Genomic DNA, 16,047 nt, shown 5'->3' on the forward strand with positions numbered 1-16,047 from the left:
AAATAAAGGATAAAATACTTTAAATTAAAAACTCAAATAATAAAAATAGAAAAGATATAATATTTGAGTCTTTCTCTCAACACATAACTACTATAATTATCTCTTATTTTTTAAAATAAAATAAACAACTTAAAAGATAATTATCCATTAATTATATTATAACTAATTAATTCCCCTATTTGGGCCTTAGTAAATTCAGCTAGGCCCGTGCTATTGATGGCCCATGTGTCTTATTTCCAAGTTTTTTACAGTCGCACTCTATTTAAAGTCCATTTATGTGTTTTTGTCTCAAATTCTCCTGTTTGACTATTATTTTTTAAATTTAGATAGGAAAAATAAAGTGAGGTAAAAACACATTTTTCACCATATTATATATAAAAAATATATCGTTAAAGCTCTAACCCTTAAATATCTATATATGTTTTGGATCGATCAAATAATCACAAGACTTATATGTACATAATTCATACATAATTTAATTTTTTTCTACTTTCAATATTTCTTTATTGATTTTCATAGTGAGTGGCTAGACAGACTTATCTGGTACTCTGCTAATCTTTTTATAGAAAATTCCGAGCTCAAGTTATCTAGAAAATCATTATTAATAGTTGACCATTCATTAACCAGTTAATAGTAGCTAAAAATAGTTACAGGGATTTATAAGAGGTTGAAGGCAAGCTTAGTTAAAAATATTAGACCAAGTAAAAGAAATAATAGACCAGGTAAAATAAAAAAGAAACAATATTCTTAAGAAAAGAATTTGTTTAGTTTAACAAAATCACATTAAAAGATTGTGTTTAATTTAAGAAAAGCACATTTGGGTTGATAAATATTTTTAGGGTGGGGCTATGTGGACAGTTAAGCAATTGTGGCTTTGTGTTTTGAAATTTATGCATTTAATTGTATAACAACTTCAGTTTAAGATATGTGTTTCAAGATTTTTATTATAGAATTCCTTTTATTTATATTGGGTTTTCACATATAAAATTTTAGAATAAAATTTAATTTGGTCACTTTCTTTATTATTTGGGTTCAATTTAGACTCTTTTTTTTTTATAATTTATGAAAATTTTAGTTTAAATTTTTATATATTTAGCTCAAATTAGTTTTATTTTATACAAAAATGAAAGAATGAGTTACACTCTCTAGAAAGAGAGTAGATATGATAAAAATAAAAAATATTAATTTTTACATTAAATTAGATTACTTAAATTAAAAGATATATACTGATATTTAAATAAAACACAATAGAAAAATAATTGCTATTTTTTAGTATTTTTATTATTTTTATTTCTAATAATAATGGGTGAATGAGACAATTATGGTGGTAGTAGTGCGAGAGCAGTGCAAGTAAGAGCGGTTTCAGCTAGAATAATAATAGTAATAGCTACTTATTGTTTAATTATATTAATTGTATTAAAATTATAGAATAGTTTTAAATATTATTGTAAATTTTTTAATTATTTTTTTATTTTTAAGAGAGACTGACTCTCATTCTCTCATTTTTTTTTTAAATAGAGTTAATTTGAACCAAATATACTAAGATTTGGACTAAAAGATTTATAAATTTAGAAAAAAAAACTAAAATAGACCTAAATAAAAAAAAATTAGTGAACAAATTAAACATTATATTTTTTGAAAAATGTTGCGGTGGTTTCGCCCTCTATCTTCAAATAAAGCAAGACTGCCACAATTAGAAACGAGCATAATCGGTTAATCAGATGGTATTCATAAAAAAAAAAAAAATTAATTGTTTATCATGAAATATTTTAATATTTTATATAAAAATTAAACTAAATATTCAGCTAATTACTAGTTCCGTTTTTAACTACAATTTTTTAGTTAACCAAACAATAAAAGCAGGATATATCAAAAAAGAAAACAAATTTGGTTCATCGGTTTTTGTTAATTGGTAAAGGTTTTAAAAGTTATATTTTTCAAAGTATATATACAAATTTAAAATATTAAGAAATATTTTTAAAAAATTATATAATATATATAATTTTATTTATCTAATATATACATATAATAAAATAATAAAATAATAATCTGTCGATTCGACTCACCGTTTATCTTTTAGAATTAGAAATAAGAAAATCACTCAATAATTAATATTTTTGAAAATAAAAATTAAACCTTAACTTATTAGTTTGGTGAATTAATTTAAAAGTTTATTTTATTAAAAAATTTGTTAAATTATTTGATATCTTTAATAATTATGAATAGTTTTATTATAATCAAGAAGAAAAAGGTCAGAATTATCTAAAATTAAGTCTAATATATTAAAAGAATTCAGGTGCAACAAAAAACTCAAACCGTCCAGACCAAACCACACCATTATAGTTTGGACGGTTTGACTACTACTTATCAACTTCAATTATTTTTGAACTGTCATGTTCTATTTTATTTGAATATCTTTCCAAATCCAACCAATTAAAGTATAGAATTTAATTGGGATAGAAATGGGGAGGGATTAGAGATGGTAGATAGGCAAGATGAGTAGCATTTAAATAAGATTAGTCCTCGATCGTTGCACGGTTGTTATTATTGTTTTGATTATAAGATTAAGTTTATAGATAATATTTAATATTTATTTATAACATTTTAAAAATAACATTTATAATATTTATTTATTTATAAATGTCCTTCTTAATTTTTTATTATTTAAATTTTTATTAATACAGTAAAATATAAATTATTTCAAAAATACTTAGTAATTAATTTTAGTATTATATAAATTAAGACTATTAATATAATTGATATTATTATTCTTAAGAATTAAAAATTATTATAAAATTAAAAATAATAATTTTTAATGAGTTTAATATTAAAAATTTTATATAGAATATTATTTTTTAAATTAGAATCATTATATAACTAGAAAACTAATATATTAGTTTTATATAATATTAAAATATAAGTATGTTATTTCTAGGATCATTATCTAATTAGAAAACTAATTTATTAGTCAATGTAATATTAAAATATAGTTGATATGTTATTTCTTAGAATTAGAATTATTGTCTAATTAGAAATATAATTTATTCAAAAATTAATTAAAAGGACCATAAAATGACATATATACTTGAATCTTATGTATAAAAATAAGTATATATTTTAAAATAAAATTTTATGTGTCAAAATATAATCACATATTGCCAAAAATTTATATTTTAAAAAATTATATTATATATATATATATATATATATATATATATATATATATATATATTATTTTTAATTAGATTATTTTGGATTTGATGATTTTAAGTTCAGGTTATTTTTGGTTCGTATAACTTCAGATTCCGCTTATTTTAGGTTCGAGTTTGGTCAAGTTTGGATTTTTCTAGTCATCCTTCTTTTTGCGTTTGAAAATTACGAGTTCAGTTGAGTTGAGTTTTGGTATTTCGAATTACTTAAAAAATTTTAGATTGACTTTCGGATTAATATATTAGGTTCAAGTTAATTTATTCGATGTTGCTTTGTAGTCTCATGAATTTTATCCAATAAAATATAAAAATTTTAATAATATTAAAATATCTATTAATTAAGTAAAATATTAACTAACTAATTAATTAATTATGTTATTGATTAATATATAATTTTTAACTTGACATCTAGTAAAATCTATAAATATAGATTGAAGGTACTTCTAATTAATTTGCTTCTAAATTTTTAACTCAATATACCTTTTATAAAAATATAATATATATATATATATATATATATATATATATATATATATATATATATATATATATATATATATATATATATTAAAGCTGAAATAAAGAGAATGATTTTATCATAAAATGCCGCATAAGACTATTAAAGAATGATAATTATTACATTTTTAATAAATATTAATTGATAATTTTTTGTTTTCTTAATCTATATACAATTATAGTAACTTTTAAGATTTTAATTTTTGTATGTACTCTTCTTTTATATAGTTTCTTGCTATATTATAAGATATTGATTTAAATTTAATTATCTATTTAATATATATTTTTGTCCACTTATTTAAATTTATTAATGAATTTTGTATCTTCTTATAGTTTAATTACTGTTTTTGTTGCTTCTATTCATTTTAATATAAGATTTGTATTTATTTATATCTTTTTTTAGTAATTTATTTTTCTTTTTATTTAATAATCGTAGAAACAAATTTAAATATTATATAATTTTATAATATTTAATAATTTTTATTTAAGAACTGCCTTGAAAAAAATAAGAAATTTTATTTTAATAGAAAAGTATTAAAGCCATTTAAATTCTTTAAAATTATATTAATTTTTTTCTTTTTCTCTCTATGCTTCATGCTTCAATACTTTAATTTTATTTTTATTTTTATTTTTATTTTATTTTATATTATTAATATTTAATTAATTATGAATAATTAATTGTATTTGTTCAAACATATTTTATATTGTTATAAAATTAGAGTTTAAGTATAAAAATTTTATTTTTTTCATATTTTATAGATTCTCATATTTTCTATATTAGTTTTCAATATTCAGATTAATAATTTATAAATTGGATAAATAGAACCAAAATAGTCAAAACAGACTAAAATCATCTTAAAATCAGAAGCCGGTCAAGATCCATTTCTCCTGAGTTAGAACTGAAACTATCAGTTCCAATTCTAACTCGTAAAAAAAATTTATTTTGATTAACCTTTATTTTCTAAAAATTGATTAGATCAATATGGAACTGGAGCCAACGAGTTTTATTATTAGAACTTTTACTTATATATAGGTTATGATAGTTATTATATTTATATTTGATATACAAATTAACATCAATATAAAATATGTAACATATATGCTTTATTAATTATTTGATTATGTTAGGAATTATAACAATTTAGATGAAAATTGAGTAATATAATTATACAAGGTATAATAAATTTAACAATAAATTATGAAATATAATACTAATTTATAAATAAAATATATATTTTTTATTAAATTCCATGCAAAACATGGGTATTAAACTAGTTTAATATATTTTCAAGTAGAACAATGAATATATTTATTTAGCGAATTGTCAATATAAATTTAATGTATTTCCAACTTTAATTAGTTTACCTATAAATATTTAATTAAATAAATCTTATGGTACAACTTACTTACAAGTTTCCTCATTTATGTAGATATTTATGTTAATAAATTATATTCTTAGTAGGATTAATAGTTTAAACATTTAAGAACTTTGTCCCGTATATTTTATAGATAATTAGGTTTATTAAATTAGTTTATTTGTCTAAGTCAGAACTAATAAAAACTATTAAATCAATAGTACATTAAGAATAAATATTTTTAATTTTACCAGTAGTATTTACTATTATTTCCATTATAGACATAAAAAATTAATTTAATCCAAATTTTATAAATAAATATAAAAATACTAATAAAATTTATTCTGTTATTAATTTTAAAAATAATTAATTTAATTACTTATTTATAAAATATTTCATCAATAAATCTTAAGATGATATCAATGTCAAAAATATTTATTTGTTTAATATTTTTATTTCAATGTATTATATATATGAATTTAAGCTAATTATTTTAATGATGATAACAATTATAAAATTATAATTTTAAAAAAATTGTGAATCTAAAGCTAAAATTACAAAAAGTCTATTTTAAAATTTTAACTGAAAATAAAATATGCCTAAACAATTAGTATAGAAATTATAAAAGAATTATACTTATTTTAATAAAATATTATATTCCAAGTTATTTTAGATTTCGAATGGTGTTATGCTAATTATAAATTCGGATTTTTAGTTTTGTTAATCTCAGGTTCAAATTGTTTCGAGTTAGGATTATTTTTAATTTTTAATTGTTTTGGATTCGACTTGGTTAGTTTAGAGTCACTCGAGTCTCAGCTTACTTCAATCTCAAATTTCTTTGGATTTTATTTTAATTCAGGTACTTTCGAAGTCAGGTCTAAATTAATAGGGGAAGTTTTGCCGAATTTTCGACAGATTTTTTGAGTCTAAATTAATTTTTGCAAGTCTAATCTAAGGGTCTAGGCTTAGAAAAAATTTAAGAATGTCTATTAATTGAATGTTTTCGTGAATAGATAATTCATCCTTTCCGCCAGCTTCACCCGAGGCATAGGAACTGCTTATAGCAGGCTTCTAGGATATTTGTAACGATCTGGAATTAGATCACATGAGATATTGTCCGCTTTGGCCCTCACTGACCTCACGGTTTTATCCCTTTGGCGGGTCTCACGGGTTTGAGAACTTCCAAGAGGTCTCTCGTTCTGGAATTTCTCTAAACCAAGCACGTTTGACTTTGGAGTTCCTAAAATTCCACAGCCAAACAACCAAAAAATGTCTCATGTGATTAATTCTAACTTTTTACATATATGTTATCAACCATTCCCCTCCCAATTTCAATGTGCAATTCGATTCATTCATGTATCCCCGTACCTTAGAGTGCTGCCATCCTAGAAGCCGCTCCTTGTTCAAGCATTTTATATTTGCCCTGGCATCCACTTCCCGCCCTTGTCGGATCACTTTTCTAGGTTAGGCTGTCACATACCCACCAGCTTCTGCTTGGTTCGTCCTCGAATTACATATCTACTAGAGGGGTCCTGCTCTGATACCATTTATAACGAACCAAAATCAGATTACATGAGATATTGTCCACTTTGGCTTCCACTAGCCTCACGGTTTTGTCTCTTCGGCGGGTTCGAGAACTTCCCAGGAGGTCCTGCATCTTTGGAAGTTCTCGAACCAAAACCGTGAGGCCAGTGGGGGCTAAAATGCACAATATCTCATGTGATCTAGTTCTAGGTCATTATAAAATAATTTCGAGTTACAATTATTTTTAATTTTTAAATGTTTTGGGTTTAACTTGGTTAGTTTAGAGTTACTCAAGTCTCAGCTCACTTCAGTCTCGAGTTTCTTTGGATTTTATTTTAATTCACGATGCTTTCGAAGTCTGGTTTTTTTAGATTGAGATTTTTAATTTTTTATTAATTTAAAATTTAAATAGATAAGATTTCAACGCAATTCGAGTCACCCTTTGCCATCTCCGAGCAGAATCCTAATCTCTCTTTTTTTCTTCTTTAATTGTCAAAATTTTATTTTATGTTACTTTGTTTCTTGAAAAGAAGTGAAATTTGCATTAGCCTAAACACTTTCTAGCTCAATGGGATTAAGCTCTTGAGTCCTAACTTTCGCTTGTACAAACAATCATATAAGTGAAGATTAAAGAAAATAATTTCTTTTCGGAAAAAATGAAAAAGATAAATCTTGATACCCATTAAATTATTTAATGTCCCTCTCCTTCCTATTTATTCTAAAATGTTCTCAAACAAACAATATCACCTGAGTTGTAAATGAATAGAGCTGCCAAACTTTGTATGAATTCCAACCAAGCTTGAGAACAGTAGCAAATTTGAGTCAAATTCGAACTTTTCTCGAGTTTGATTCATTACCATTTATTTAAAATTTATTTTTGTCAAATTTAACTTGAATTTTAAACTTTGTTAATTAATTTAACATATAATTCATTACATCTGTCCAATAGTTAATACTAAACATTTAATGTATAATACAAGCTAATTATAAAATAATAAAAAATAAAAATATTTTAGACATTAATTTATATAAATTTATATATATATACATGTAAAATGAAATAACTAGAATATAATTTATAGAAAAAATATAATTCACATTCGACATGAATCTATTAATAAATCTATTGATGAAATAGTTAACTATAGATAATAGAATTCAGTTTTCTTTTGAATTTTCAAATTTATTTGAATATGTTAATCTATAAATGATGAGTTAGTTTACGAATATGCTCATAAATCTATAAATAAACAAGCTTGTGAGTTAACGAGCTGAATATTGAAAAACTTGAGCTTGATTGTTAATACTAACAAGCTGAATGGTTATTTAGTGCCCTAAATGTCATTTACCATTTTCTTTTTTTGAGGAGATAAAAATATGTTTGGAGGGTCTAATTATTTGAAGAGTTAAACTTAAATACAACCTTTAAATTTCAGGTGCAAGTTCTTTTCTCATAAGATTTTCATTTCTCTCAATTTAAGAAAAAAAAAATTAATTTCTCTCCAAAGAAAAATAAAAGAGTTGGCCTTTTAAATTCACGAGGTTCACATATAATTACCAAATTACTTCATACTAGTTAAGAAAACCAGGTTACTGCTGCCAAGTAATATTTGGTAGATCAATAGAAAAAGTGTCATTTTTAGTGTATTTTATTTTAATTTTGACAAAATTTATTTTTAAATCCTTAAATTTAAGAATTTATTTTATTAAGTTTTTAAACTTTAATATGTTACATCACATCTTTATATTTTTATTTTTATATATAATAAAAAATTATTGTACCATTCTAAAACTAACATCGCTCAAAATAATCTACATAATATATTCTTAAAATTTTCTTATATTTTATTAAACTTTTAAATTTCTGTTTATATTAAATTATTATATTTTTATTTTACATATAATAAGAATTTATTTTGTTGGATTAATAATAATAGACTATACGGACCATGAAGAGCGTATTAGCATAAAAAATATGGGAATTAGGTAATAGAAATATATTTATGTATAAGAAATAAAAAAAACTGCAAATTAAAAAATATTACTTAATAAAATTTTAGGATTTTATTATTTTTAATGTATTTTTTTTTATTTTTAAGTAAATTATTCATAAAAAAATTTCTTCTTTGTTATTTGTCATTTTCTTTCAATTTCAAACAATTTCTGTATATAGAAATAGAAATATACGAGTTTAATGCTATACAATTAAATGTAAGAATCTAATAAAATAACACGTACAAGTTAAAAGTCCAGAAAATAGATCTTGCCAACTATATTTTAACAACAGTAATTAAATTTCTAAGACAAGTAATGAATATAGATTAAAGGAAAAAAGAGTTTATGCAATATAATTAGAATTGAAGGACTTCATTAAAGAAATTTAAAACAAACAAGGGCTTGAAAGTGAGTTTTGGTTTACATTTCTTACCGTAGCTTTTAACAGTTAAAAACCATACAAAAATGAATTTCCTTTTTGGGTTAGTGTAAAGTTTGGAAGGAGAGAGAGAATGAAGACAGGCTACTCTCAAAATCTCGTTTCTTGAGCCATCCGTTCACGAATATCAAGGAAATTATTCCACTTCCTGTTTTACCCTTTCCTCTAATTATTATTATTATTATTATTATTATTATTATTATTATTATTAACTATTTTTAATTAATTAATATTTTGTATTATATCTGGGTTTTTGTTCTACTGTCTCCTTTGCTTTCTCTTCTCTTCTATTGTCTTTGAGAGAGAGAGAGAGAGAGTCCAAAGAATTTATATTTATATATGTGAAAAGGCCATAGATTTTAATGGATGCTTTGATCTGTGCACTCTGTAGTCTCAAACAAATCTTCTAGAAATACACCCATGTAAGAATTTTTCTGTTTTTTGGTTGGCTTTTTCTCTTTTAAATGTCTTTTGTATTCTCATTTGTTATAAGAAAGCTATGTATAAGGATTTATAATTCATAATTCTGATTCACTTCTTCAAATGCTATGAAATGATCTTTCAGTTTTGGTTAATGGGATTTTGTTTTCCTCTGCTGGTATCATTTTTGAAGCCTTTATTTGCTGCAAAGAATTTTGGGTTCATTTTATTTTTCTGGGACAAATTTTGGTTTTTCTTTCTTTTTCCTTTTTCATAAGGTTTGGGTTTGGATTATTTTTCTTAGTATAAAATTATGAAACTTTTGTCAATTGGAGGAACAGGTTCAATGGGTGTGGACTGGGATCCATGTTGGATCTCTTGGTTTTTGTTTCATTGTTTTTGGTACCATTGCTGTTTGATTTAATATAAAAGTATTTCTGTTATACTGATCTTGGATTTTGTGTTTGCATTTGTTTTATCATTTTTGTTTTTGTAGTTCCTTGGGATTGCTTGAGTTGAGGGAATTTAGATTTTAGCACATTGCCTCGGGCTTAAATAAAAAGTTGGTTTCTTGAGGTGGGACTTCATGGGTTGAACTCAAAGAATAATGGGTAGCTTGAGTGAGGAAGAATATCATTTCTTTGATGCACACGACGACATTGCATCAGTTTCTGACGCTAAGTCTGATATTGAGACTTCTGATTCCCATTCTTGTGCTGATAATTCGATTCCAAGTAGTCCTCATTTTGAAGTATGGACAAAGAGCCCCAGAAGTGTTGAGGAGCGTAGGAGTAGGTTCTTAAATTGGATGCAAGTGGGTTTAGATCAACGTGCAAATGGGAGTTCAATTGAAGTTGGTAGTATGGAAGGAGAGATTGATCGAATTAGAGAAAGCAGTGGGGCTGTGTTGAGAAAGTCAATTTTTGAGGAGGAGTTTTGTTCTACTCGTTCCACAATGTCCTGTTGGTCTAATAATGATACCTCCAATTTATTAGAGGAGTTGGGTTCAAAGGAGAATTTCTTATGTAGGGAGGGGACGTATGGTGGAGGAATGGTGTTTAATGATGAAGTGAACACGGAACACTCTGTAACAGCTGAGGAATCTGTGAACACTTATGGCTCATCTCCATCTTTTCAACAATTTATACAGAGGGAAACTGATGAACCAAGTAATTTGATGGATATCCCAAGAACTGCAAAGAAGAAGTGGTTGAATAAATTACGTTCTATAGCTTGTGTTGTGGATAAGCAGCGGGAAGCTGAAAAACTGAGGCATGATGATGATGATGCACTCCTTCAGTACAAGGTACAGAGAGTTAAGGTTCGACAGTCTGGGAAGCGGACAAAGGAACTTTCAGCTCTTTATAAGGGGCAAGATATCCAGGCCCATGAAGGGTCAATTCGGACAATGAAATTTAGTCCTGATGGGCAGTACCTTGCTAGTGCTGGAGAAGATAGGGTTGTACGATTGTGGCGGGTCTTGGAAGATGAGAGATCAAATGAACTTGACATTCCAGAAATAGATCCGTCCTGTGTATACTTCACTGTTGATCATTTGTCTGAGTTGAAACCCCTCTTTATTGATAAAGAAAAAACAGCTAAACTGAAGAGCCTGAGGAAAACATCGGATTCTGCTTGTGTCGTTTTCCCTCCAAAAGTTTTCCGCATACTGGAGAAACCTGTGCATGAGTTTCATGGGCACAAGGGGGAGATCTTGGATCTCTCCTGGTCAAAGGATCATGTAAGTTGCTTTATGTTAGTATATTTTCTATAAGAACCTGAAAGTAAATTTTTTAGTACAAATTGAAATTCTAGTTTCTGTTGTTGGGGCAGCATCTGCTATCAGCTTCAGAGGATAAAACAGTTCGTCTATGGCGAGTAGGAAGCGATCATTGTCTCAGAGTCTTTTCACATAGTAATTATGGTGCGCTTCGGGCTCATTTTGCATAAGTTTTAATTTATAGGTTGTCAAATTGATTTATAACCCAACATGTCCATATTTGATCATGTTTCACACCTTTCTATTATCTTATAGATAATTATGTTTTAATGATTTTTGCTCTTCTTTTTTCCCTGATTTTGTAATACAGTGACCTGTGTTCAGTTTAACCCTGTGGACAATAATTACTTCATGAGTGGTTCCATAGATGGCAAAGTTCGAATTTGGGCAATTCCCTGTTGCCAAGTTGTTGATTGGACCGATATTAAAGAAATAGTTACAGCAGTGTGTTATCATCCGGATGGGCAGGTTGGGTGCTTTTTTTTTTTTTTTTCTTGCTTTATTTATATGTAGTGTTTTCTTTTTTCCTTTCTTTATATATAAGGTTGAAAATATCATAAGCATACTGATAGAATAAATACTGCCCTTTTCATGCAGGGAGGGATTGTTGGCTCCATAGAAGGCAATTGTCGCTTTTATAATATGTCAGGTATACAAGTCTAGAGCTTTTACTGGTTGAAATTGTGCTTGGCTTTCATAATAGAGTTGGTCATTTGACTGTATGCCATATGCCTGTTGAAAAGTTCTTGCCTGGGCAGTCTCTTGAATCTTGAGTCTTAATTTTATATGATATTAGTAGTTTTTTCTGTAAAGCTTTATTTGATTACTAGATTATGACTTCTGAGTACCTGATCCAAATGGTCTTCATTACTCTGTGAATAGTTCCTGCCGTTGTAGTTTTATGGATTTAATTTATAGCTTTCATGTTTTAACACCACATATGAGACTTACCTTTATTCTAGTGGAGAATAGCATGTTGATTTTCAAAGAAATTACCAGCGGAGAAGAGTTCCTAGTTAATAGAAGTTCAAATTATCAGCTAGGCAGGCTATGGAATGCTCATCTGACTGTTTAGACCCTCTTATGAAATCATACAAATTGCTTAATGTTCAAATTCCATTATGTCATTGATTCACCTTTAAGTTAGATGAATGAGTCTTGAGAGTAATATACACATTAAGCAGCATTTTTTGTTCTACTTGATTCAGACAGTCACTTGCAATTGGATGCTGAGATATGTTTACGCAGTAAAAAGAAATCACCTTGCAAAACTATAACTGGCTTCCAGGTAATCATCGCTTCCCACTACTGATGCTTTTGCTAGTCTCTCTGTATGTCTTGGTTAGTATTTTCTCACTGAATGTTTGTAACCCCAGTTTTTCCCACAAGACTCGACAAAATTAATGGTAACTTCTGCTGATTCACAAGTTAGAATTCTTCAAGGACTTAATGTAATTGGGAAATACAAGGGTATGTAATATCTTTCTTATCCTTAGCTTTTCTTGACTTGAAAGTTTTGTTTCAAATGGTCAGATTGCTTATTAGCTAGATATAGTAATTGGTGACTGCATGTACTTCTTGAATTTCACTGTCCTCTAAATTTTCTTTGTTTGCTTTTAGGTCTAAAAAATGCATCAAGTCAGATGTCTGCATCTTTTACTTCAGATGGAAAGCATATTATCTCAGCTAGTGAGGATTCCAATGTATATATGTGGAATTGTATTAATCAGCAAGAAAATGTCCCTGTGCAAGCAAAAAAGATAAGGTCTTGTGAGCGTTTCTCCACAAATGCGTCTGTCGCAATACCTTGGAGTGGCTTGAGACATGGGAACTTAAGAAATGGATGGGGATTTCATGTCTCAAATGGTTATTCACCAGAAGTTATGCCATTTTCTTCACCAGCTTCTTTTTTCCTGGGCCAAGAATATTTCCTGGAATCTTATCCAAAAGGTTCTGCAACTTGGCCAGAGGAAAAGCTTCCTGTGTCAAGCCCATTCTCCGCATCATCAGGAATGAATAAGTCCCATTGCAAATTTCTGGAAGCTTCACGTCAGAACACAGCAATTTCTCATGCATGGGGTCTAGTAATTGTGACTGCTGGATGGGATGGACGAATTAGATCATTCCATAATTACGGGTTACCTGTATCCGTCTGAGACTAGTGGTTTGGCAGTGTCGGATAATAAGGACTCATCTCCTTGGTGGGTATATATAGTACCCAGTTCATGTATCCTGCACGTATGGTGGCGCATGGGCAATCAAGCAGTGTTGAATATTGCAGGATGAACAGTTATAGCTAGTGCAAATTTGAATGATATATGCAGTATAGATGGATGTCTGAGGATACAGGCTGGACCCTTCATGGATATCGGGTGTGTGCTGGAATTGTGTTATGTTGTGACTGGTGGAAGCAGTTAAGTGGTTGCAATGTAATCCAGCGTGGCTGAGGTTAGCTTATCCGAATACCCAGTTTAATCTTACAATTTGTTGATTGGTTACTTTGAGAAATTTTTGTCTGCCAGTCCATAAAAAGAAATGCAAGTCATGTGTTAGGAGAGACCAATTAGAGATATTATCTCCTTATAATGGAGATGCCGTGGGACCTTTATAGAACTTCTTTCTTTGGCTTGTTAAAATGGGTGGAGGGAATCCAGAGCAGGTGGTTTAAGTTAGTTTGGGGAAAAAATGGTGGGGAACTTTGCCATTATAACATGTTGGCTGATCTAAATGATTGAATTGCTTGTCTGCCATTTTGGACCTCATGGTAGGGTCAAATTTCACCTGAACTTGACGGTGGGGTTGTATCCGGACGCCTTTTCTCTTTGCCGAATGGCTTATTCAGTTAGGCTAGTTCTGAAAAAATCTGCAAGGCATCCTTCCCATCTTTGTTTGGTGAACATATCTCAATGAAATCTTGTAGCTTTTGCTTGTAGGATGCTGGCAGGTGGTGAACTAATATTCATATATTCTCCAGATATTGCTCGGAAAGTGCTGATAAAACCCCCCTTTTTGTTTTGCTAACAGAATTTTGTACATTTACCCTTAAAATTTTTATTCTAACATCACTTGTATTAGTTTTGAGTTACTAGGTAATAATCCTTTTTGTTTGGCCTTTGGAAAAGTTTTCTTTGAAGCTAATTCCTTGTGGATCTAGCATATATACACAGTCGTAGTTAATGTAAATAAAAACCCATTGAGAGGTTATTTTCAACTCTTGTATACATTTGTGGCTATGGATTGGAAATGAAAAAGAAGCCAGAGACAATTGTCATATTGATGAAGATTTGTCTGCCAACATCTTGGATTTGATTATTTTCTTAATTGAATTGAAAATAATGAATTTGTGGGTGCCAATTTTCTTTTTGTCAAGTCTGTTTAGGTTGCCAGTCTCATATTGGATACCTTAGAAATTAACAACTTTTATCCATATTATGATATTAGAGCTATGTTTGATTTGAACCAAGATACACATTTTGTAGCTTCGTCTGCCGAATTATCCTTATCCACTGTTTCGTTTCGTTGAAATCTAAAAAAATTAATAGAATTTATTTATGAATTTAAAATTTATATGCTTTAAATGAACTAAAAATTAATTTAATATTTTTATAATTAAATTTGTATGAAATTAATTATAAATAAATAAAATTTTAATAAAATAGTTAAAATTTTTAAATAAATTTTATAATAAATTAGTACATTTTATAATATAAAAATATTTCTTTTAATTTTATTTTTTATTTATTTTTTAAATAAAATAATTTTTTTTATGTATTTTAACCAAACATAACAATAAGAAATAAACAAAAAAATTTTAAAAAATTAAATAATTAAAAGATATTAATCAATTGGTATCAGTATCCACGTAGAATTTAATAAAAATTTATTAATATGGTATTATTTTAAAAATTTGTATTTTGAAGTGTATTTATTTTAATATACAGATTAATTTTATATTTGTATAATCCTTATAACTTTATATTAATTTATTAATTGATAAAAATAATATATAAAATTTAATTTTATATTTATATATAATTTTATAATTTTTATTAATTTATTAATTAATAAATTATATTTCTAATTAAATAATATTTTTCATTCAAAAAATAGCATTTTAATATACTATTAATATTATATTAATTAATAAAATTTTATCCTTTTAGATAATAATCTTAATTCTAGAATAACATTTTTAATATTATTTTAATTAATAAGTTAGTTTTTCTAATGTATGTAATAAGTTCTATTCTTAAAAAATAATAATATCAATTATATTTATATTGCTTTATATAATATTAAAAATTAATTAATAAATATTTTTAAGATTATTTTTATGTTATCATACTAATACAATTTAAAATATTTAAAGAAATTCATAAAAGCACCTAAAATATTTAAATACTATTATTTTTGAATATCATATATTAAAATCTTATTAAATTTTATCTATAAGTCTAGTTTATATTATTATTTAAAATTAAAATAATAATAGTGACCATACAACATGCGAAAAATAACAAGTTGATTTTTATTTTTCAAAAATTTGATAGTTTTTCTTATTTTTAATTTCATATTTTAATATATATATATATTATAAAATATAGTTTTGTATTATTTTTGTTATAACCTTGTAAAAGTAATTTTTTATATTTATTTTCTATATACATTTTTCCAAATAATTTATTTATGAAATCCTTTTATAATTTTTACCGATTAACAAAACATCAATCAACTAATTCATTACCTTCTCATTTATTTTTTTTGGTTAACTGAAAATTATGGTCAAAATTTAACTTTTCAATTAATCGA

At 26.4% G+C, this 16,047-nt stretch overlaps 1 protein-coding gene across 2 annotated transcripts; it reads left to right on the plus strand.

Moving 5' to 3' along the window:
• The first annotated feature begins 9,290 nt into the window (after window positions 1-9,290).
• On the plus strand, window positions 9,291-14,519 carry LOC8262020. 2 transcript variants are annotated; one of them, XM_015728456.3, is made up of 8 exons: window positions 9,291-9,460; window positions 9,955-11,199; window positions 11,274-11,382; window positions 11,549-11,706; window positions 11,836-11,887; window positions 12,447-12,526; window positions 12,615-12,708; window positions 12,859-14,519. In XM_015728456.3, exons 2-8 carry the CDS (start codon window positions 10,066-10,068, stop codon window positions 13,392-13,394), a joined length of 2,163 nt encoding a protein of 720 aa, XP_015583942.1. In that variant the 5' UTR covers window positions 9,291-9,460; window positions 9,955-10,065; the 3' UTR covers window positions 13,395-14,519. The 2 variants fall into 2 exon arrangements, with proteins under 2 accessions (XP_015583942.1, XP_002534336.1); XM_002534290.4 differs by having other exon boundaries at window positions 9,293-9,460; window positions 11,292-11,382.
• Window positions 14,520-16,047: the final 1,528 nt, after the last annotated feature.

Source organism: Ricinus communis, chromosome 1 (assembly GCF_019578655.1).
Source record: "Ricinus communis isolate WT05 ecotype wild-type chromosome 1, ASM1957865v1, whole genome shotgun sequence".
NCBI classification, from domain to species: Eukaryota; Viridiplantae; Streptophyta; class Magnoliopsida; order Malpighiales; family Euphorbiaceae; genus Ricinus; species Ricinus communis.